The sequence below is a fragment of the Somniosus microcephalus genome, chromosome 1 (assembly GCF_052327205.1).
Source record: "Somniosus microcephalus isolate GS21.2 chromosome 1, FLI_Smic_1.0, whole genome shotgun sequence".
Lineage (NCBI taxonomy): Eukaryota > Metazoa > Chordata > Chondrichthyes > Squaliformes > Somniosidae > Somniosus > Somniosus microcephalus.
Genome location: NC_140987.1, coordinates 131896912 through 131918738, shown reverse-complemented (window position 1 = coordinate 131918738; position 21827 = coordinate 131896912). Strand labels below are relative to the sequence as shown.

At 42.0% G+C, this 21827-nt stretch overlaps 1 protein-coding gene across 14 annotated transcripts in view; it reads left to right on the top strand.

Moving 5' to 3' along the window:
- The window catches only part of LOC147124362 (transducin-like enhancer protein 4), a 159363-nt gene that overhangs the window by 120070 nt on the left and 17466 nt on the right, over positions 1-21827 (top strand). For all 14 annotated transcript variants that reach the window (XM_085985664.1, XM_085985619.1, XM_085985609.1 and 11 more), the window contains 9 exons: positions 353-406; positions 4429-4581; positions 5280-5412; positions 5744-5928; positions 6206-6279; positions 11728-11977; positions 16139-16386; positions 17285-17432; positions 19820-19970. In XM_085985664.1, the coding sequence (XP_085841790.1) occupies positions 353-406; positions 4429-4581; positions 5280-5412; positions 5744-5928; positions 6206-6279; positions 11728-11977; positions 16139-16386; positions 17285-17432; positions 19820-19970 (1396 nt within the window). The remainder of the gene's footprint in view (positions 1-352; positions 407-4428; positions 4582-5279; positions 5413-5743; positions 5929-6205; positions 6280-11727; positions 11978-16138; positions 16387-17284; positions 17433-19819; positions 19971-21827) is intronic.

Genomic DNA, 21827 nt, shown 5'->3' with positions numbered 1-21827 from the left:
GGGAATGGTTTGAGATTGGCCAAGCTAATTTGACCCAGGATAAAAGTCCCTTCTGTCTCCTGGCTGTAAGGATCCTATCAGAGTGGCAGGTTAGTGTCTAACTTGCTGTGCGCCTCCAGTTCTTCACACTAAAAGCTTTCTGTATTTAACTTCTTATGGTCTGGCATGGCCATTGTGGAGGCTGCAGCAGCACTGATTAAGCTAAAATGTTTGTTATATAACTAACTCTTAAACATGCATAGGTTGATAACCCTATTACAATAATATTTTCAAACAGCTGTCTGAATTGAGTTAAAGTTGATGTGCATTCATATTTAAATATAAAATGCATTATTTGTGTGTACAAATATAGGATAGCGATGGAGAGAAGAGTGATGACAACTTGGTGGTTGATGTCTCCAATGAGGTTTGTAGTGGGTTTTTTTAGGAATGTTGAATGTAATGATTTAATTGGTGTTGGCAATGAACACAGACTTTGATGCATTAATATTGTACTGCAGAGTCTTTCTTGGCTCATTGTTGATCTTTCATTCAAGATTTTCAAGCATCAGCTTAAGCTCCTAGAATCTAAATTAATTAACTAAACATCTATCAAAATAGAAATTTGATGTGAAGAAGCTTCTAAGTGTAACTGAAGATATGATCATCTAAAATGTTCAAGGAAATTTAAATGCAAGCTTGAAAATTGTGAATATTTATCTTTCGTTCTGTGAGCCACCATAAAATGTCTGTATTTATCATTATCTGTAAATATAAAGAAAAAATGCATATCTGGGAATGATTATAGGGCAATAATATGCTGGGCATAATAGAGCTGGACAAATATTAATTTTGGAATAGAATTAGATATAGGTTGAGGTGATCATACATTCCATGAGATATGACAGTTTCAATGTTGATCATACAAGGAGTGAAACATTCTCTGTGGAGAGCAACAGGCCAGGATTGAATGAAGTCTTGAGGACAGATAAATATTCTGGAATTGCTTGATAACCTTTTGAGGATCAGGGAATATTTCTCTGGAACCTTACTCCAGGAGATGTGATCAGTGTAGAGTCTATTATGGGGTAGATTGTACATGGTCGATGAAAGGAAGAAAATAACTAGCATTTCTATAGCACTTTTCACATCTCCAGCCAATGAATTACTTAATTCATTAATAACATCGCCTGACTCCGCCCCTGCCTCAGCTCATCTGCCACTAAAACTCTCCTCCATATCTCTAGACTTGACTATTCCAATGCTCTCCTGGCCGACCTCCCATCTTCCACCTTCCATGTACTTGAGCTCATCCAAAATTCTGCTGCAAATATCCTGATTTGCAGAAAGTTGCGTTCACCCACCACCCCAGTGCTCACTGACCTACATTGGCTTCTGGTCCAGCAATGCCTCAATTTTTTCACATTCTCCTCGTTTTCATATCCCTCCATGGTCTCACCCTTCCCTATCTCTCTAACCTCCTACACCCGGCCAAGATCTCTGCGCTTCTCCAATTCCGGCCTCTTGCTCATCCCCTATTTTAATCGCTCTACCATTGACAGCCGTGCTTTCAGCTGCCTAGGCCCTAAGCTCTGGAATTCCCTTCCTAAACCTCTCCACCTCTCTACCTCTCCTTTAAGATGCTCCTTAAAACCTACCTCTTTGACCAAGCTTTTGGTCATCTGTCCTAATATCTCATGTGGCTCGGTGTCAAATTTTGTTTGATAACATTCCTGTGCAGTGCCTTGGGATGTTTTACTGTGTTAAAGGTGCTATATAAATGCAAGTTGTTATTGCAGGGTGGATCCAATTTAGCCATACTGCAAATTCTAAATAGTTATGTGGCTGTATGTCTCTGAAGCTATATTACACTTGAACCAGGACTGTAGTTACCAATTGTTTTGTAGGTATTTGTGGCAGCCAGGTCCCATAAACAACAATGAGATAAATAACCAGTTAATCTATTTTGTTGACATTGGCTGAGGCAGTGCCATATGATTTTTTTTTTTTTTACATCCACCTAAGCAGGTTTCTGTAACGTCTTTTCCAAAAGGCGGCACTTCTGACAATGCAGCACTCTCTCAGTACTACACTGAGGTGTTATCTCAGATTATGTTCTCCAGTCTGGATTAGGGTTTAAACCCAAAACTTCCTGACACTTGTTAGAACAGGCTTAATTGTCCTGCTTTTTTATTCTTGTTCACAACTGGAATATTGCTTTGATTATAGCTTTCATCAGAACCATGAGATGAAATTTATAGCTTTAACAACATCCTCACTGAACTGCTTAAGACTTGTGCACCAGAGCTAGCTGTTTCCCTAGCCAAGCTGTTCTAGTACAGCCATAACACAGGCATCTTCATGACAGTGTGGGATGCCTAGGTATGCCCTATCCTTAAAAAAAAAAAAAAAAAAAAAAAAAGTTTAAATCTAATCTGACCAATTACCATCATATCAGCCTTTTATTCAAAAAGGATGGAGGGAGTCATCAGCAACACCTACTCACCAATAACCTACTCAATGACACTCGGTTTTGGTTCTTCCAGAACCACTCTGCTCTTGATCTCATTACAACCTTGATCCAGACACACAAGCTGAATGTCGGAGGGGAAGTGAAAATAGCTGCCCTCAACATCAAGGCAGCATCCAACCAAGTATGGCACCAAAATGCTCTTGCAAAACTGAGGTCAATGGGATCAAATGGAAAACCCTCCCCTGGTTAGAATCCTACTTGAAGCGAAGGAAGATGATGTGGCTGTTAGAGCCCAATCATTGCAGCCACAGGACATCACTACAGGAGTTCCTCGGGGAAGTGTTTTTGGTTCAACCATCTTCAGCTGCTTCATCGATGAACTTTCCTTCATCATAAGGTCAGCTGTGAAGTTGTTCATTGACAATTCCAGTGTTCAGCAGTATTCACAACTCCAACAAACTACATCATCTTCCTTTGCATCAGGCACAACTCCATCGAGTGGAAGGTTTTCTCTTTGACACCCATTGACCTCAGTTTTTCTAAAGCACCTTGGTGCCATTCACAGCTTCTGTGATAATAAAGCAGCCTATACCACCCTACAGCAGGACCTGGATAACATCCAGGCTTGGGCTGAGAAGTGACAGGTAAGACTCACGCCATATACGTGTCAGGTAATGACCATCTCGAACTAGAAAAACCCCAGCCATCTCTCCTGACCTTCAATGACACCACCATTGCTGAATTTCCCACCATCGACATCTTGGGGGTGGGGGGGTAGGGGTCGGGTCACCATTGACTTGAAGCTTAACTGGACCAACCATATTAACACTGGCTGCAAGAACCAGCTAAAGGCTGGGTAGTCTGCAATGAGCGGCTCACCTACTGACCCTTCAAAGCCTCTCCACCATCTATGTGGCTCAAGCCAGTAGTGTGATGGAATATTTACTACTTGAGAAGTTCAACATTATCCAGGACAGAGCAGTTTGCTTGATCATTGGCACTGTCACCAGGCTCAATACCTATCCCTCCATCACTGGCACACTATGGCTGCAGTATGTATGATCTACAGGATGCACTGGAGCAACTTTGGTTACTTTGACAGGACCTCCCTCCCCTTGCAACATCTACCATCGAGAAAGACAAAGCAGCAAACTTCACGTCCAAGTCACACAGCATCCTGACTTGAACATATTTTGACATTCGTTCCTTGTTGCTGGGTTAATATCCTGGAATTCCTTACCTAACATCATTGTGGGAACAGCATTAGTACAAGGACATAGTGCAGGAAACTCTTTTTTTTATCCGGCACCGGCGTGGTGCCGGTTTATCAAAAAGTCCGGATTACAGGGAGGTATAGTAAAAGGTATGAGAACTGCATACACGGCCACCGATCCAGGCGTCCCTGTTGCATAGCAACAGGAACCCCGGCCACAGATCCCGGCGTCCTTGTTGCATAGCAACAGGTGCAGGAACCCCGGTTACACGGCCACCGATCCAGGAACGGCCACTAATATGAAGTAAAACTTACCTGAACCTTTGCCGGTTAACAGAGATTTCCGGTTATTTAAGTGCCGGTAAATCGAGAGTTTCCTGTGGTTCAAAAAGAAGTCACGCCAAATAAATGCAGTCTTTCCAATGTTGCCTGCACCCCAAGACAATTTTTTTAAATCACTATTCTAATGTATACAATGATTTTTTATGATGGCCTGTGTGTTTTCTTCTGATATTGGCTTGCCGTGCAGACAATCGTAGCCAGTTCTGTGTTGCTCTTCAACAGTATTGATGATTGACTTCCATACATGGAGCTTAACCAATTTGATATAATCACTGCAGGTTTATTGAGATATAATTTGCATCTGATTAGTAGAATGTAATATGGCCAGTTTATATTATAAATTTTAACTTGTAGGTATTGTTTTGTCTTTTTTTCATATTTTGGAATGCTGCTCACTCAAAAATGTTGTTCCTTGTTTCAGGATCCCACCTCCCCACGTGGTAGTCCACCCCACTCACCACGGGAAAATGGCTTAGATAAATCTCGCCTGTTAAAAAAGGATGCACCTATAAGCCCAGCTTCCATTGCTTCCTCCAGTAGTACTCCTTCCTCAAAGTCCAAAGAAATGAGTCTTGTGAGTATTGTCTATACATTTCTATCTGAACTCTTCAATTAGAAATCATTAGTGCTAACAGAGGCACATTCTAATTCAGTAAAAGCAAATTTTTCACTCCAGTCTTCTTGGCAATTAGGTCAGCCCTACTCTGATATTTGTCTTCAAATGCTCCCTGCTCCTGCTAAATGATATAGAACCATGTGGTAAAACTTGGTAACCATAAGAGGAGTTGGTGAACTTCAATAACAAGTCAAATAGATAATCTTTGGCAAAAAAGCTGCAAATCTGAACCAGAAAGAGAAAATGAATGAAACACTTAGTAGGTCAATCAATATCTGGAAAGAATAAGCAAATGTTTCAGGTGTAGACCCTTCATTAGAAAATCTCAAAACAGTTTGAAACCTAGGTCTCTGCTTATCTATTTAAGGTATAGTATGCTATGCAAGTCTGTCATTTACTCAGGCTGGAAAGTACTTGAACTCAGTTTTTTTTTTAATTGTACCTATTGATTTTTTTTTAGGAAACAAATCATTTGGCATTGTTCTCAACTGCAGTTGTTGATCTCAGGAAAGTTACAGTTGGTGACATTACTAAAAGTTTAGATTGGTTGTTGGTTATAGCCACTGTCATCACAATGCTAATTTATAGTGAATGAATGTTTGTGGTATAATTTTGTAGTTGCAGTATCGACAAAGCAGCTTTCTGCTTATTTACAGAATGAGAAATCAACTACTCCAGTGTCAAAGTCCAACACTCCAACTCCACGATCAGATGCTCCAACTGCAGGAAGTAATTCCACTCCAGGATTGAGGCCTGTCCCTGGCAAACCACCAGGAATTGATCCATTAGGTAGCTAAATGGTTCACTGTAAACAGTTGTCTTTGTATAGCTTTATAATGTTACCTTTGCTGTTGGCATGAATTCCTGTTTTAATGTTGCAGGAATACATTTTCCATTTCACGGGTTTAGAGTTGCAAAAATCACCATGTTGCAATTTTTACATGGAAAAATTCCTTGCAGGAAGCAAACCACAAAAAGTAACATTATATAGCGCTTTACTTTTTTCCCCTCCTCTGGATTTCGCAGATTGAAAGATGACATGTTCAGCTGAGGTGAACTAAAGGCATTTGCAGGTACTTGGAGCTTACTGTCACTGATGGCAGATTTTGGTAATTTACAGGCTTGAGGACTCCTATGGCAGTGCCGTGCCCTTATCCTGCTCCTTTTGGAATCGTGCCCCATGCTGGTATGAATGGAGACCTAACGAGCCCAGGGGCATATGCAGGTTTACATAATATCTCCCCCCAGATGAGTGCAGCAGCAGCTGCTGCAGCAGCGGCAGCTGCTTACGGCCGATCTCCAGTGGTGAGTGAATTGAGCAGGCTTTTAACCCTGATTTGACTTGTTATTTTCTCTATCAATAAGAAGACTGCTTATTTGATGAATTTGAGCCAGGAAAATAGTTTAATGTGTGCCTGTAGATACTGCTGTTGTAATTGGGAAAAGGCAGAAATAGTTGGAAGTTAAAGCTTTTTGACTGAATGCTTAGAGATGCTTTTTAAAAAATAAAATTGGTTTACTGTTTTATTCTTTTTAATAGTTACAATTCAATTCTGGTTTAATTCTGGCTTTTTTTTTTTAGGTTGGGTTTGATCCACACCACATACGTGTACCTGGGATTCCACCAAACCTGAGTGGCATTCCTGGAGGAAAACCGTAAGTCTATAATCATTCTGCTTGTCAAAAATGAGGCATGAGAAAAATAATTTAATATTTTGGGGAAGAAGAGGTAAATGGAGAGAATAGGAGTGAATTTTGTGGTTCTTCTAGAGCAGTGGTTCTGAAACATTTTTGGTTGATGGACCCCTTTTCAAATGGATTAGTAATCACGGACCCAACCTCCCCATCTAAATTTTCGTACTCCTATATGAAAGTCCTGCGTGTAAAGAGTATTTTAATAATGTTTTCAAGAAAAACGGTAGTCCTTGGTGTGATGTTTGACAATGACACTTTTAAATCATTCTCCACTTCCAGATGGGACCTGTACTTCGTCTTCATTGCTGCCATAGCAGAAAATGATGTTTCACAAATAGATGTTGTTGGGAAAAGTAGCTACACTTTCATTGCTTCTTTTACCAATTCTGGGTACTGATGGCAAAAGAACCAGAGGCGACAGCGAGTTGTAATATGGAATACACTGCCTGAAAGGGTGGTGGAAGCAGATTCAGTAGTAACTTTCAATAGGGAATTGGATAAATACTTGAAGGGAAAACATATGCAGGGCTATGGGGAAAGAGCAGGGGAGTGGGAATAGTTGGATAGCTCTACCAAAGAGCCGATACAGGCACGATGGGCCAAATGGCCTCCTCCTGTGCTGTATTATTCTATGATAATGGAGATACATGTCATGCCTTCAATCATGAAAGGTGCATTGTAAGAACATGTATTGAGCACTGATACTTTCCCACCTTTAATTTGGGTTTAATTTTCTCACTCTGGATTTGCATTAATTGTACATTGGTTTTTCACAAGGAAGATTTAAATATATTTAAACTCATTTGTATCGCTTCAGCGTATCTGTGGGGGCAGGGACACAGCCCTTGGAGGGGAGGGTGGGGGTGCATTTACCGACTGTACTGGGATCCAACACGCCTTTTTGTTTCTTCAGCGAGGCCAACACATGGCGCCCGCAGCTCGAGTCGTGGACTCTCACTTTCCCCTCAGCCACATTGCAGCGTTGGGAGCCTAGCCGCAGCAACCGCGAGCCGCCTTCAGCTGCTCCTTCAGGTCCTAAAAGAAGCAGAGCGGCAGCCTGACCCACTGTGCCCCTCCCGCCGCTGTCTGTCCGGCTGGCTGCCTTTACCCGACTGCCGCCACCAGCCCCAGCCAGACATCCCTCGGCATAGCCTGGGGATGACTTCACTTGGCAACCACACGGTCATTAGGAAAATGAGCTGCAGCCTTCTAAAAGACAAAGCTGCAGGAGTAGGTCATTTGGCCCCTCGAACCATAATAAGATCATGGCTGATCGGATCTTGGCCTTAACTCCACTTCCCTGCCCACTCCCCATAACCCTTGACTCCCTTACTATTCAAAAATCTGTCTATCTCCACCTTAATTATATTCAATGACCCAGCCTCCGCGGCTCTCTGGGGATGAGAATTCCAAAGATTCATGACCCTCAGAGAAAAAATTGCTCCTCATTTCCGATTTAAATGGGTGCCCCCTTATTCTGAAATTATGCCCCCTAGTTCTAGATTCCCCCACGAGGGGAAACATCCTCTCTGCATCTACCCTGTCAAGCCCCTTCAGAATCTTATGTTTTAAATAAGATCCCCTCTCATTCTTCTAAACTCCAGTGAATATAGGCCCAACCTGCTCAACCTTTCTTCATAAGACAACCCCTTCATCTCTGGAATGAACCTCGTGAACCTTCTCTGAACTGCCTCCAATGCAAGTATATCCTTCTTTAAATAAAGAGACCAAAGCTGTCCGCAGTACTCCAGGTGAAGTCTCCCCAATGCCCTGTACAATTGTAACAGGACTTCCCTACTTTTATACTCCATTCCCTTTGCAATAAAGGACAACATTCCATTTGCCTTCCAAATTACTTGCTGTACCTACATGCTAACTGTGTTTCATGTACAAGGACCCCCAGACCCCTCTGTACCTCAGCATTTTGTAATCTCTCCCCATTTAAATAATTTTTTTATTTTTTCCTACCAAAGTGGATAACCTTGCATTTTCCCACATTAAACTCCATCTGCCAGATGTTTGCCCACTCACTCAGTCTATCTATATCCCTTTGGAGATTCTTTGCCTCCTCCACACAATTTGATTTCCCACCTATCTTTGTATCATCAGCAAATTTAGTTGCAGTTTGCCAACCTGAAAATGGCCCATTTATCCCAACTCTCTGTTTTCTGTTAGTTAGCCAATCCTCTCTCCATGCTAATATATTACACCCAACCCTGGGAGATCTTATCTTGTGTAGTAATCTTTTATGTGGCACCTTATTGAATGCCTTCTGGAAATTCAAATACATGACATCTACTGGTTCCCCTATATCCACCCTGCTCGTTACACCCTCAAAGAACTCCAGCAAATTTGTCAAACATGATTTCCCTTTCATAAAACCATGCTGACTCTGCTTGACTATATTATGATTTTCTAAATGTCTTGCTACCACTTCCTTAATGATGGACTCCAGCATTTTCCCAATGACAGATGTTAGGCTAATTAGTCGATAGTTGCCTGCTTTCTCCTTTCTTAAATAGGGGTGTTACATTTGCGGTTTTCCAGTCCGCTGGGACCTCTCCAGAATTCGGGGAATTTTGGTAGATTACAACCAATGCATCCACTATCTCTGCACCCACCTCTTAAGACTCTAGGATGTACGCCATCAGGTCCAGGGGACTTGTCCACCTTTAGTCCCATTAATTTGCCTAGTACTTTCTCTCTAGTGATAGTGATTGTTTTAAGTTTCCCCCCCCCCCCCCCCCCCCCACCCCAATAGCCCCATTGATTATCCATTATTGGGAAGCTTTTAGTGTCTTCTACCGTGAAGACCGATGCAAAATATTTGTTCAAAGTCTCCGCCATTTCCCTGTTTCCCATTATTAATTCCACAGACTCATCCTCTAGGGGACCAACATTTACTTTAGCTACTCTCTTTTTATATACCTGTAGAAGCTCTTACTGTCTGTTTTTATATTTCTTGCTAGCTTACTCTCATAAGCTATCTTCTCTCTCTTTATCATTTTTTTAGTCGTCCTTTGCTGTTTTTAAAAAAATTTCCCAATCCTCTGGCCTTCCACTATTCTTTGCAACATTGTATGCTTTTGTTTTCAATTTGATACCATCCTTTACTTCCTTAGTTAGCCACGGATGGTTCATCCTTCTCTTATTTTCTTTCTCACTGGAATATATCTTTACTGAGAGTTGTGAAATATCTCCTTAAATATTTGCCACTGCTTTTCTACAACCTTACCTTGTAATACATTTTCCCAGTCCACTTTAACCAAGTCTGCCTTCATACCTTTGTAATTACCTTTATTTAAGTTCAGGACACTAGTTTGAGACCTAGCTTTCTCACCCTCAATCTGAATTTGAAATTCTACCATGCTATGATCACTCTTCCCAAGAGGATCCTTCACTTCGAGATCATTAATTAATCCAGCCTCGTTACACATTACCAGATCTAAAATAGTCTTCTACCTGGTTGGCTCCACAACGTATTGTTCCAAGAAACCATCCCATATACATGCTAAGATCTCTTCCTCAAGTCTACCTTTGCCAATTTGCTTTGTCCAATCAATATGAATATTAAATTCTCCCATGATCATAGCCATACCTTTCTTACAAGCCTCTATTATTTATTGATTTATACTCTGTCATACAGTGTGGCTACTGTTTGGGGGCCTGTAGACCACTCCCACCAGTGACTTCTTACCCTTATTATTTCTTATCTCCACCCAAACTGATTCTATGTCTTGATCTTCTGAGCCAATATCATTTCTCATTACTGAACTGATCTCATCCCTTATTAACAGAGCTACACCACCCCCTTTTCCTTTCTGCCTATCCTTACAAAATGGCAGATACCCCTGAATATTCAGTTCCCAGCCTTGGTCACCTTGCAACCACGTCTCTGTAATGGCCATCAGATCATACCCATTTATTTCTATTTGTGCTGTCAACTCATCTATTTTGATACAAATGCTGTGTGCGTTTAGATATAGAGCATTTATTGTTGTCTTTTTACCAATTTTCCCTACTCTGACCCCTCTTTCTGATGCACTCTTATGTGTATATGCTCTGTACCTTCCTGTCACACTGGTTATCATTAACCCTATCGCAAAGAAGTCGACAGAGTAAAGGATAACACAAATATTTATTTATTGCAGAAAGGAAGAAGATATTGTCACAAATGATACTTTGTTTCATTGATGAAATCTAACTTTCACATTATTTCGCGGAACCCCTGGAAAGTCTCTGCGGACCCCAGTTTGAGAACCACTGTCTTAGAGTCCCACATCCCTCATGGTGATATTGGTCTGTTAGGTGCTGTATGTTATGAAATTAAAATAAGCAAAAGCAATGCTGATGCCACTGCACTGTCATGGCCATGAAGTGCCTTTAGTGTCAAACCATTGTTTGGTGGTGGTTTTGCTGCTGGTGCTTTCCAAATCTGGGAGGTACTGGAAGTGTTGCCAGCAAGGTACCAAAGTTAGAACATAGAGGCATCTTTATTTGCAATTTTATTGAACGGCATATATTTGAGTTACCTGGTGTGGCCACTATACCGTGTACTTGAAGTTACCATTTTGATTATGCTAGATTTTAATGCCATCTTTACATGTTGGGGCGAAAATGTCTTTGCGCAGTGTAGCACAATTTCTAAGGACATATGGAACATTTAAATGGCTGGCTGGCATGATCGGTCCTTCCACCACATTTAAAGCAGATGCCTGTTGTATAATAGGTGAGGAAACTCTGAGACTTTGGGACAACTACTGCTGGAAGGCATTAACTGGAGGCTGGGTATGAGATCATGCATTTGCATATCCAGGCTACCATGTTTTTTTAATAATCGTTCATGGGATGTGGGCGTCGCTGGGAAGGCCAGCATTTATTGCCCATCCCTAATACCTCAGGGCAGTTAAGAGTCAACTGCATTGCTGTGGATCTGGAGTCACATATAGGCCAGACCAAGTAAGGACGGCAGATTTCCTTCCCTAAAGGACATTAGTGAACCAGATGAGTTTTTACGACAATCCACTAGTTTTGTGGTCCCCATTACTGATACTAGCTTTTTATTCCAGATTTATTTAATTAACTGAATTTAAATTCCCCAGCTGCACTTTCTGCTAGGCAAACAGAAACCCTACAGGTGAATGTAGTTTTCTTCAGAGCTTGACTTGGAAACTCTTAAACAATGTGCTCCTGTTGGACAACTTGCTGATCAATAAAAATGAAAAACCTATCTCAAACGTTTTGACTCTGGCTTTAACATTCTGAACAAATTATGTTATAACTAAATTTGAGTTCAGGCTATGCTAATATATTAATTGCAACATTTTTGTAATAAAAACAGAGCAGCAGAAATAATGTGCTGACTGATGTAGTGATTTGCTAATCAGCACTTTCCTTCTTTGTTAATAGTGCTTATTCATTTCATGTAAGTGCTGACGGACAGATGCAACCTGTGCCTTTCCCTCCTGATGCCCTGATTGGACCAGGAATTCCAAGACATGCTAGGCAAATGAACACTCTGAGCCACGGTGAGGTTGTGTGTGCCGTGACCATAAGCAATCCTACAAGACACGTGTACACTGGTGGGAAGGGATGTGTGAAGGTCTGGGATATTAGTCACCCTGGGAACAAGAGCCCGGTCTCTCAGCTGGACTGCCTGGTAAGAGGATTGGCGGGAAAATAACATATGTGGGTGAAGGAGGAATTTGGAAATGTGTGCTTCACTTGTATACGTCATTCAGGAGAGGAAAGCTATTTCCTCAGTGAAAATTACATCTTCATTGCGTAGTGTTTGTTGGACTGGAGTGTAATATCCTTGAACGTTGCATGTGTAAAATGTCAGATAGCTAGGTGGTGAAGGATAAAGTACTAGAGCCCAGTCTTTAGCTGCTTACAAGCCATTATTCACAGCGACACACATTACATACTGTGCATCCCCACGATAAGCTTGCAACCCTTCCCCAGCCTACTCTCATATATATGAGAGCAAGAGAGTCTGCAATTAATTGCCACCACCTGCATTCAATTGCTAAACACCACTTAAGTACAATTAACAGCATGTAGTAATAGCACACAAGTAATATTCAAATTGCCTGTTGTACTGAATTGCTTGCGTTTTCAATATTAAAGATCACCAGGGAGCGGGGGTGGAAAACAAATCCCAATATACAGATTAATGTGTACTTTTATGTAAAAGTCATCAAAAATGCAAACACAATTTTTGTCTACAATGATTTGTGACAAGTCAAGCTTCCTGTTATAATATGCATTTTGACATTGAAGACAAGCATGATTGCGAAATTCTGTCTAACTCTAATTCACTGTTGATAATACACGGCATTACCTCCCAGCAATAAACTTGATTATCATTCTGCAAATCCTTCAGCAGTGCAGCAGACACAGGTGTCTACCATGGATAGGGCAAATAATCATGACAAAACATCCCCTGACAATTCCCACAGATTTTTTCACTTACTGCATGTGGTATGATTTGCAGCCTTAGTCCCACAATTTACATAAAATGTCCCAGAGGCAGTGAAAATGGTGGAATTTGGTTATCGATCACTTTCTGCAAAAAATCACTTGTCCAGAGCATGGCATCTGCTGCGGACATAAATGGACCCTAAATAGAATAACCTTCGCCCTCCAGTGAGCAACTCTATATTTATTTTTACTTGGATGATGTCTATTTGCATGCACTTTTAGTGCCATAATGCACCCAAGGTACTCTGAATCCATGTTCCTAAATTTCATGAGGCTGCCTCATTGGACAAGAACTCTCCTGCCAGAAAAACACACCCTGCTTCCTTCAGACAGCTGCCATCAATTAAACTAAAGTGGGATATTTTTCATCTGATTCCTTGGCAAGCAAACAACTGACCGACATAAATAACACTTTCTACTGATTTGTGTGCTTTATTATTCCAAATTAAGTTGTGTGAGCAAAGTGAGGGTCAACTTGCCAATTTTTTTTCTCTATTGTCAGCTATGGTTCAGTCGTAGCACTGTTCAATCTGAGTCTTAGAAGGCTTTGGGTTCAAGCCCCAGTCCAGAGACAGTACTGGGGGAGTTCTGCAGTACAGGGTATTGGAGTTTTTTTCAGATGAGACATTAAACCAAGGTATTGCCCTGCCCCCGTCTGCCCTTTCAGGTGACATCCCATGACACTTTTTGAAGAAGAGTAGGGGAGTTTCCCTGGTGTGCTGCCCAACATTTATACCTCAACCACATCAACAAAAATTGATTTATCTGGTCATTTATCTCATTTCTGTTTGTGGGTCCTTGTTGGCAAATTGGCTGCTGCGCGTCCCCATGTTACAACAGTGACTATATTCCAAAGTATTTAGTTGTCTGAAGTGCTTTGGGACCTTGTGAAAGGTGCTACATAAATGCAGGTTCTTTCCTTCCTTGATAAATTATCCCCTGCTGGCCTAATTATCTCCTCTTCTGATAGGGTGGTTGGCTTGCTCCCAGACAGCCTGCCAGTGCCTTCCTGTAGCTGGCTACTCGGCTCTCTGACAGTTGCTCAGATCAGAAATGAAGCTGATTTGGGTTCACATCTATGCCCCTCACACACCATGGCTTTGAGCATTTGTACTTGAAAGCTCAGTGTCACATACCCCTTGTCTAGTTTGACAGACAGTTGCAGCAGGTTGCTGAGAGCAGTTTGTGTTTTTTTTATTCCCCCCTCTTTTACAATGCTGCAAGATATATTGTTATATTGAGAATGAAATTTCTTGCAGCAAATAAAATAAATTGTACTTTTTTTTGTAGTATGTTTAGTTATAAATTCAGTACTTGTTTTTCTGTGTATCACAGTATATTAAACAGTGAAGCAAAAGTGTAATTTGTTAAGTCATTAAGAATACTCTCTTCCCACTCCCAACACTCCCTTTTTGCATAATTCCTGTTTACAAAGCCTTTTGGAAAATTCTGGTTTGTGCTATTTCCTCCCCAGTCATCACCATCTGTTTTCTGGGATGCATATTATATAGGCCTAGTAACTTTTCTACTTTTAGTACCATTAATAATTTTTTAATACAGTTTCATAGTAGTGCTCTTCCAAATTCTCCCCAGGTACTCTCACAATTGCATTTTCTTGTCTTCCGTAAAAGCTCAGGCAAAGTACTTATTAAGCACCTCCTCCATTCCCTCGCTCACAAGTACAAGATGGGCCCCCTTTGTCTTTAAGTGGCCCCACCTCATCTTTGACTATCTTTTTATTTTTATGTGCTAATAAAACCTCATCTGCTGCTGTTTGGTGAGAGCAACTGCCATTATTATTTGAACTTTGTATAAGCAAGCAGTAGATCCAGTTTCAGTACCAAACAAACATTAGGGTACAGCATTAGGGAGTGGAAGAAGTTCAGCCACAAAGTTAGTCCTCATGTGACAAATTTGGTGCTGATGTGTTTATCATCTAGAAAATATTAAACTATTTAATATCAAGTAGACAGTTGGGAGCAAGTTAAAGGCTAGAACTTAATCTTGTGATTTGGGTGCTCAATTTGAATGATTTATGCACTTACTCAAATTGCTCCACATAGATTAGTCACGTAACCTGCTCTTGGGTATTAGCTGCTGAGTATTTATTATGTTACTGTAGTTCTCAATACTGTGACAAGTTTATCCATAAGCTGTAGCTGTTTAAGTGAAGCTATCATGAAGGATATTCTATTTTTCAAAAGTTCTGAAAGGGTAGAAAAATGGAGTAAACATTCATATTAGCCTGGATTTTGCGGCCGGTGGCATACCTATAGAGTACGCCGCTGGCATCCGAATAAAATGCACACTTACCTGCTGGGGACCCTTCTCCGCGAACTTGCTGGCAGACGCTGTGTACTATACGGCAGCGTAATGGCCCACGGATCACGGGCGCTGCATGTGCGGAAGCATACCTGCGATCACGTGGGCCGATGCTCCAATCATGAAACAAGCAATATGTATTTGGAGAATTGATCTTTGAAGCTTTCTCGGAGAAAGAATAAAAGGAAATAAAACAGGAAAAGAATAAATAAATCCAAGGAAAAGAGGAGGCATATTCCAGTAGTTTAATGGCACTCTGGAGAATCCAGGTAAAATTTAGTTAAATTAACATCTGCTACATTCCTATTTCTTTTAAAGAATCACAAATTTAACAATACAGGTATCTGCTATAAGTTATTAGATGATTCTGTGCATGCCTGTCAATTTGTGCTAATATTCCACATTTTCTCTGGGTGCGGTCCCAAATGAGACACTCGGGTTCTACAACTTTATACGTTCCTGGATATCATCTAATTTGGAAAAAAAAATTTTTTTTTAATTCCAATGCAGTAATAAAGTATCAGATGAAGATTTTTTATTGACGGGTGTCCCCTTGTGCTGTGCAAACAGACTCTGTGCCTATTTGCATCAGCCGTAAAATGTTCAGGTGTAATTGCTGGGCCATTGGAACACTACGCCAGCAATTGGGATTTCCCTGTCGGTGCGGATCGTCTTGTCAAGTCAGAAAGTTTAGGATTTGGCACATGCGCGGTCTATTTCAAAGGTGGTATCATGGCATACTCTGAGTGAGTGTGCTGTCATACCCACCGCAAATTCTGGCCCAATGTGAAACTCCTAACTTCAGACGGTAATTCTGATTACATGTTTGATTGCACTGGGCGTGCAAGTTAATTTCAAAATTGTTTAAAAACAAAATTCCAATGCATTATACTTTTTTCTGTAAAGATCTTAAGTAGAAACAGTTAAAATAGATTAAATCACTTATTTATTCTGGCGCCATATTTTATTTGTCTTTTTCACGTAAGCAATTGCTTAATGGCTTCTATCTCAACAGAACAGAGACAATTACATCCGATCATGCAAGTTGCTTCCTGATGGTCGCACGCTGATTGTTGGTGGTGAAGCCAGCACGTTATCTATTTGGGACCTGGCAGCCCCAACTCCACGTATAAAGGCAGAGTTGACATCCTCTGCTCCTGCCTGCTATGCTTTGGCTATCAGCCCTGACTCCAAGGTCTGTTTCTCCTGCTGTAGTGATGGTAATATCGCTGTCTGGGATCTGCACAATCAAACATTAGTCAGGTAAGAATTGGTTACCTTCCAGAAAACTTGAATACTGCTGTTTATAATTTGTGGTGTGTATGTTTGAAAAGTCGAAGAGGCAGAAGGTTTATTGTAATAAAAAAATAAAAACCCTTTAAATGCACAATGCAGTTTTAACATGTTTTGAACTAAATGCTCAAGTGTCAGTGTGTCTCATTGGGTAGCAGTATCGCCCCTCGAGTCTGAAGGTTATGGATTCCAGCTCCACTCCAGACTTGAGCAGATAATTTAGGCTAGCACTTCAGTTCGGCATTGTCTGATGTGCTGTTTTCCAGAATGAGATGTTCTCAGGTGGACCTAAAGGATTCCATTCACTATTTTGAATTAGAACAGGGATTTCTCCCAGTGCCCTGGCCAACGTTTCTCCTTCAACCAACTCCACGGAAATCGGATTGCCTGATCTTTCGTCTCATTTGCCTTTTCCAGGATCTTGTGTGCAAATTGGCTGCTGTACAACAATGACTATACTTCAAAAAAAATTAATTGGTTATACAACATTTCTGGATGTCATGAGAATGTGATAGGGTGCTATATAAGTATAATTCCTTCCTTTTCCAAGATGAGAACTTCATTTAGATTTTTTATATAGACCATCTGTAGCATGAAGGGCTGTATACTATATATTTTTTTAAAACACTATTCTAAAATGAAGTTCAACTGAAATGTTAGTGTTTCAGTGTAGCATTCTTGGGCTTTCAGAAAACTTTTGAATAATGTTTCTTAACAATGTTTTTAATATTGGATACTTTTTCTAATGTATGATATTGACACATATAGTGCAAAAGGGCCATAAACAAAGGCATTGATGTAATGTGAGGAGCAAAATGAACTCCGGAGGAAATGTATTCCAAATTTATTGCTTTCTTAATGTTAATAGGCAATTCCAGGGTCACACAGATGGAGCCAGCTGTATTGATATTTCAAATGATGGCACCAAACTTTGGACAGGAGGTTTAGACAACACTGTAAGATCCTGGGACCTCAGAGAAGGAAGGCAACTACAGCAGCATGACTTCACGTCCCAGGTACGTATATAGAGAATGGAAGAATTTGGAAAAAGAGTGTTTTTAAGATTGTAAAACAATCCGAGATTTAGATAGTAAAATCAAGAAAGCAAATTTGAAGTGGTTTATGAATGCCAAATAAACAGAGACTGTTGCAGCTTTATACCTGAGCATGCTATCCTATATGCTTCATATTTATTGGTTAAGATTCAAAGATATGCTCTGCACTCCTTTTTTAGTTCATTGGCATCAAGGTGCTGCAACTCCTCTTGGCATAAGCAAGTGCATTGGCCTGTTTCGGAGCTGTCGCTGCCAGATCGCAACTTCAGGATTTCTGAATCCCAAAGTTGCAGTCAGTTTCAAAGGATGAATGACCGTGAACACTGCCAGTTTGCATCATCTCGACCGCAAATTCCGGGCCTATATTACACTAGTGGAAGCTGTTGTTTCCTGCACATATTGATGTGTGTGTAGATAGTGTTCTAAAGTTTATGGCCTAGAAATTCGGTTGGTAGCGCCAGCGATTAGCGCCTAAAGAGCCCGAGAATTGGGGCGTTACCCAATTTTCGGGCGGGTGCAGTGAATATAGCGCCACCTCCCATATTGAGTATCCTTTTAGCGCCGGCGCTAACTCTTTTTGCTCGCCCGCAGGCGCAGGCAGTTCAGTGTGCAACGCCTTTTTGGCGCCCCGGACCGGATATTCGGTGGCGCCCGCAACCTTTTCGCCTGGCGCTATTAGTGACAGTTGGATGGAGCGTTCCCAGGCCCTTCTCGGACTCGGGGCGGGGGGGGGGGGGGGGGCGCTATTTAAAGGGGACAGCACTAGTATAAAAGCTGCAGCCATTTGGCCTGGCCATTCTGATCGTTGCTGGAGAGAGTTGCTGACCTTCTGTTGGACAGTAATTTTCTCATTGAGCCTTCGGAGGCACTGGCACTGGCAGCTTGAGGGCCCGGCTCCAGAGCTGGTGATGCAGCATCTGAAAGCAGGGAGGTGGAAGAGTGGCTTTAGCAAAAGGACAGCTTGGCAGCAAGGGGTGCCAGATTGCGGCAAGGCTATGACATGGGTCCACAGTGAGAAAGCATGCTGGCGGGGGGAACAATTGGAAGGAGACAGTTGTAATAGGTGAGAACCTTACCATCGCTGTCGACAATGGGGTCGGCAGCTGCAGTGGTCACAGGACCACTCAGACGTCCTCCAAGAATCTGGTGGACTCTCTCCTCGAGATCCGTGAGAGTGACCACTTGTGGAGGTCCTCCACCGGTGCGAAGCTGGTCTTTGCCAATCCTCGCCAGCTTGGACTGCAGGGGAAAGGAGGGGAAGTTATGTTACATGATGCCCTGAGTGATCATCTCATGCCCCCATGGTGGAAGAGCCCTTACATGATGCCTTGAGTCAAATGTGCATGTGTGTGCCCAGAAAGGGCCATGGGTGCTTGCTGGCAGATGGCCAATGGGGCACAGCCCACTTTGTAGCCATAAAGTCAGGTGCAAATGAAGGGATGCAGAAGTTTGCAGAAACAACACTCACCCTCACGACCTGAGTGAGGTCGTTGAATTTCTTTCTGCATTGGACAGGGCTCCTGGTCACCATGCTGCTGGAGTTGACCCTCTGGCATACATCCCTCCAAGTTCGTCGGTAGTCCTTATGATTCGGCCTCCTGCCATTGTCTGGGTAGAGAACATCTCGCCGGCGCTCCACTGCGGCCACCAATTGCTCCAGAGCCTCATTGGTGAAGCGCTCTGCTCTCTGTCTCACCTTCTCCATCTGGTCTAAGTTTTTAGCGCCAGAGAAGGGCCTGCGCCGATTCTGAGGCCTGCAAGGCGCAGAGTGTGGATGCTGAAGCTGACTGACCCACCCCTTTAAGAGCTGTCCGGCGCCTGGAAGTCTCGTGGTCATCAGTAATAGAGAGCACCTGCGCTGCGCCCGTCCGCTCCGATATTGGGTTGCGCCGGAAGATTGGCGCCTTAGGAGTCCCGTGTAACGCCTGAATTCGCGCCTCAATCCCCTTTAGGGGCGATGCAACCCAATATCGCGCCAGGCGGCGATAAGTTTCATCTGGCTATAAACTTTGCGCAGCGCCAGTTCTAACGCCTCAAGTGGGGCTATACCCAATTTCTAGGCCTATGTATTCAACTGAACTACAACTTAAAATGCCTGTTTTCAGAATTTGTCATTTACAACATCCTAATGCTCTATCTAAAAGCAACAGGTAAACTTTGCTGAGTTATCATTTTGGATGACTACATAACTCCACCAACGGAAGTTATTAGTTCAGAATTTTTTTTTTTTGTAAAATTTACTATAGCTCTAAGACAACCACGTAGCATTTAATTGGCCCATCGCTTACAAAATGAACTGTTTCATAGGGCACAGATTCTATAGTTTAAGTGTTTTTTTTCTGCTCTAGATCTTTTCACTGGGATATTGCCCCACTGGAGAGTGGCTTGCGGTTGGAATGGAAAACAGCAATGTAGAGGTGCTGCATGTGACAAAACCAGACAAGTACCAATTGCACCTCCATGAGAGCTGTGTGCTGTCCCTCAAGTTTGCTCATTGTGGTAATTTCTTCTTTCTGATGCTGCTCATATTAATATTTTAATGTTTGTGCTGATATTGAGTGTTCGACCATTCATAAAACGAGTAAAGAAAAACTTGAAGAATTTTTTTTCTACCTAAAGGACTTCTTCCCATCCATCTTGAAGCACAGAGGAGGGGGAGGGGCAAGAGTTATTATCCCAGATTTTAACTTGGGGTGGGTATCAGGCGGGCAGGGCTGGGGCAGGTGGCACGTTCTGACCTCCAGTAGCATGAGGCCCGAGAGATTTTAACTCCAGACTGCATCTGCCTCCCCCGATCCGTTTTCTACATGAGACCGGCAGGAAGTGGCAACTGGCTGGCAGGCAGAAGCACAATGAAGGAACGGTTCCCGGCATTCGGGTAAGTTGATTGTAGAGAAGGATTCAGACCACTCCTGCTCTTCCTGGCCCCATAAGGAATGTCAATGAAAATAAAAAGACTTGCCCTTTTGGGACTTAACTGACCCCGAATCCTTTTCCCTCCAGGTGGACCTGGTGGGAAAGTCATAACTGCTTCACTGCTCAAGTCCACAGTTAAAATAGCAGTCGGGCTCCGATGACCTCAGCATAGCCTGATCTGCACATTTAATTAAGGACCTCGCTAGTTTCCAGCGGGTGTCCCTCTCGCCTGCTCAGAAGAGCAGGTTAAAATCATAGCCTGCGTGATCAATGTGGGATGTCAGCAGGTGAGTCCCACGGGTGATGTTAACTGCCTGCCAGCCCACCTGAACGGTTTTTACCGTGCGGGCAGGTTTATAATCGCCCCTATTGAGAATTACTCCTCCCTGAGAAGAGAGATCGTCTATTTATTTGTGTATGGGTTGTCTTTATGGAGACAGCTGTCAAGAGAGACCTGCTTTGATTACTTATCTTCGTCTGCTGCCAGCAGGGAATTGGCCTCTCTTTTCCCCCAGCCCTCCCCTGTTTTGGATTCTAGTGCTAATCTTTGCATGGCAGAATAATGTAGAAACTCAGCTGAAGTGCTTTTTTTTTTCTTGGCAAAAATATTCAATGTGACTATAGGATCATATTGGGGGAGGAAGAGAAATGACTCAATGTGACTATAGGATCATATTAGGGGAGGGGAGGAAGAGAAATGATTCATTACTGTATTTTTAATGCACCTGGCCCCAGGCCTTGCTTTAACTGTCCACCTCAAAATAGTACTACGATGATGGTCCAATTTGGAGGCCAGCCACCAAATGTCAAGTTTTAAACAATTTTTGAGCTATTGGTATTACAATTCTAAATATCTTCAAAAGCCCTCTGGTACCTCTTATTCCTTTCTTTTTTGTCTTTGGTATTTTCTGGGTTTTATTTTTCTGATTTTTAAAGTGAGTCTAGCTAAAGAAAAATTGCCCTTTTGATTATCTTATGCAGCAGGCTTGATTTTATCAGCAAAAGGATCCACCTTCACAATGGGAATAAATCTACAAAAGGTCTAGAACTTGAGTGCCAGTGACTCAATCATATACACATTACTGTGATCCCATTACTGTACTATAAACTTTTCAAAATTCAGAAATAAACTCCTTAAAAATTCAGGCAAGTACATTTACTAATGGCAACAGTGAGCCACACAAACATGTGGCAGAGAAGCTATGTGGATAAGGGCAATTATCTGGATTTCCTCTGTCTGCAATATTTGTTGAAGGTCAGAAGCTTAATTGATAAGGAAGCAGATGCATAAGGAAATGGAGGTTTGCTTTTAGCAAATTTAAATCCAGTTGTCTTTCAAGTCTTAGTTTTCACAGAAGATGGTGTTTGGTCAAATAATGGTTGTGTTTTTTTAAATAAAATTCAGTGATTATAACCTAATAATAGTTTCTTAAATTTGTC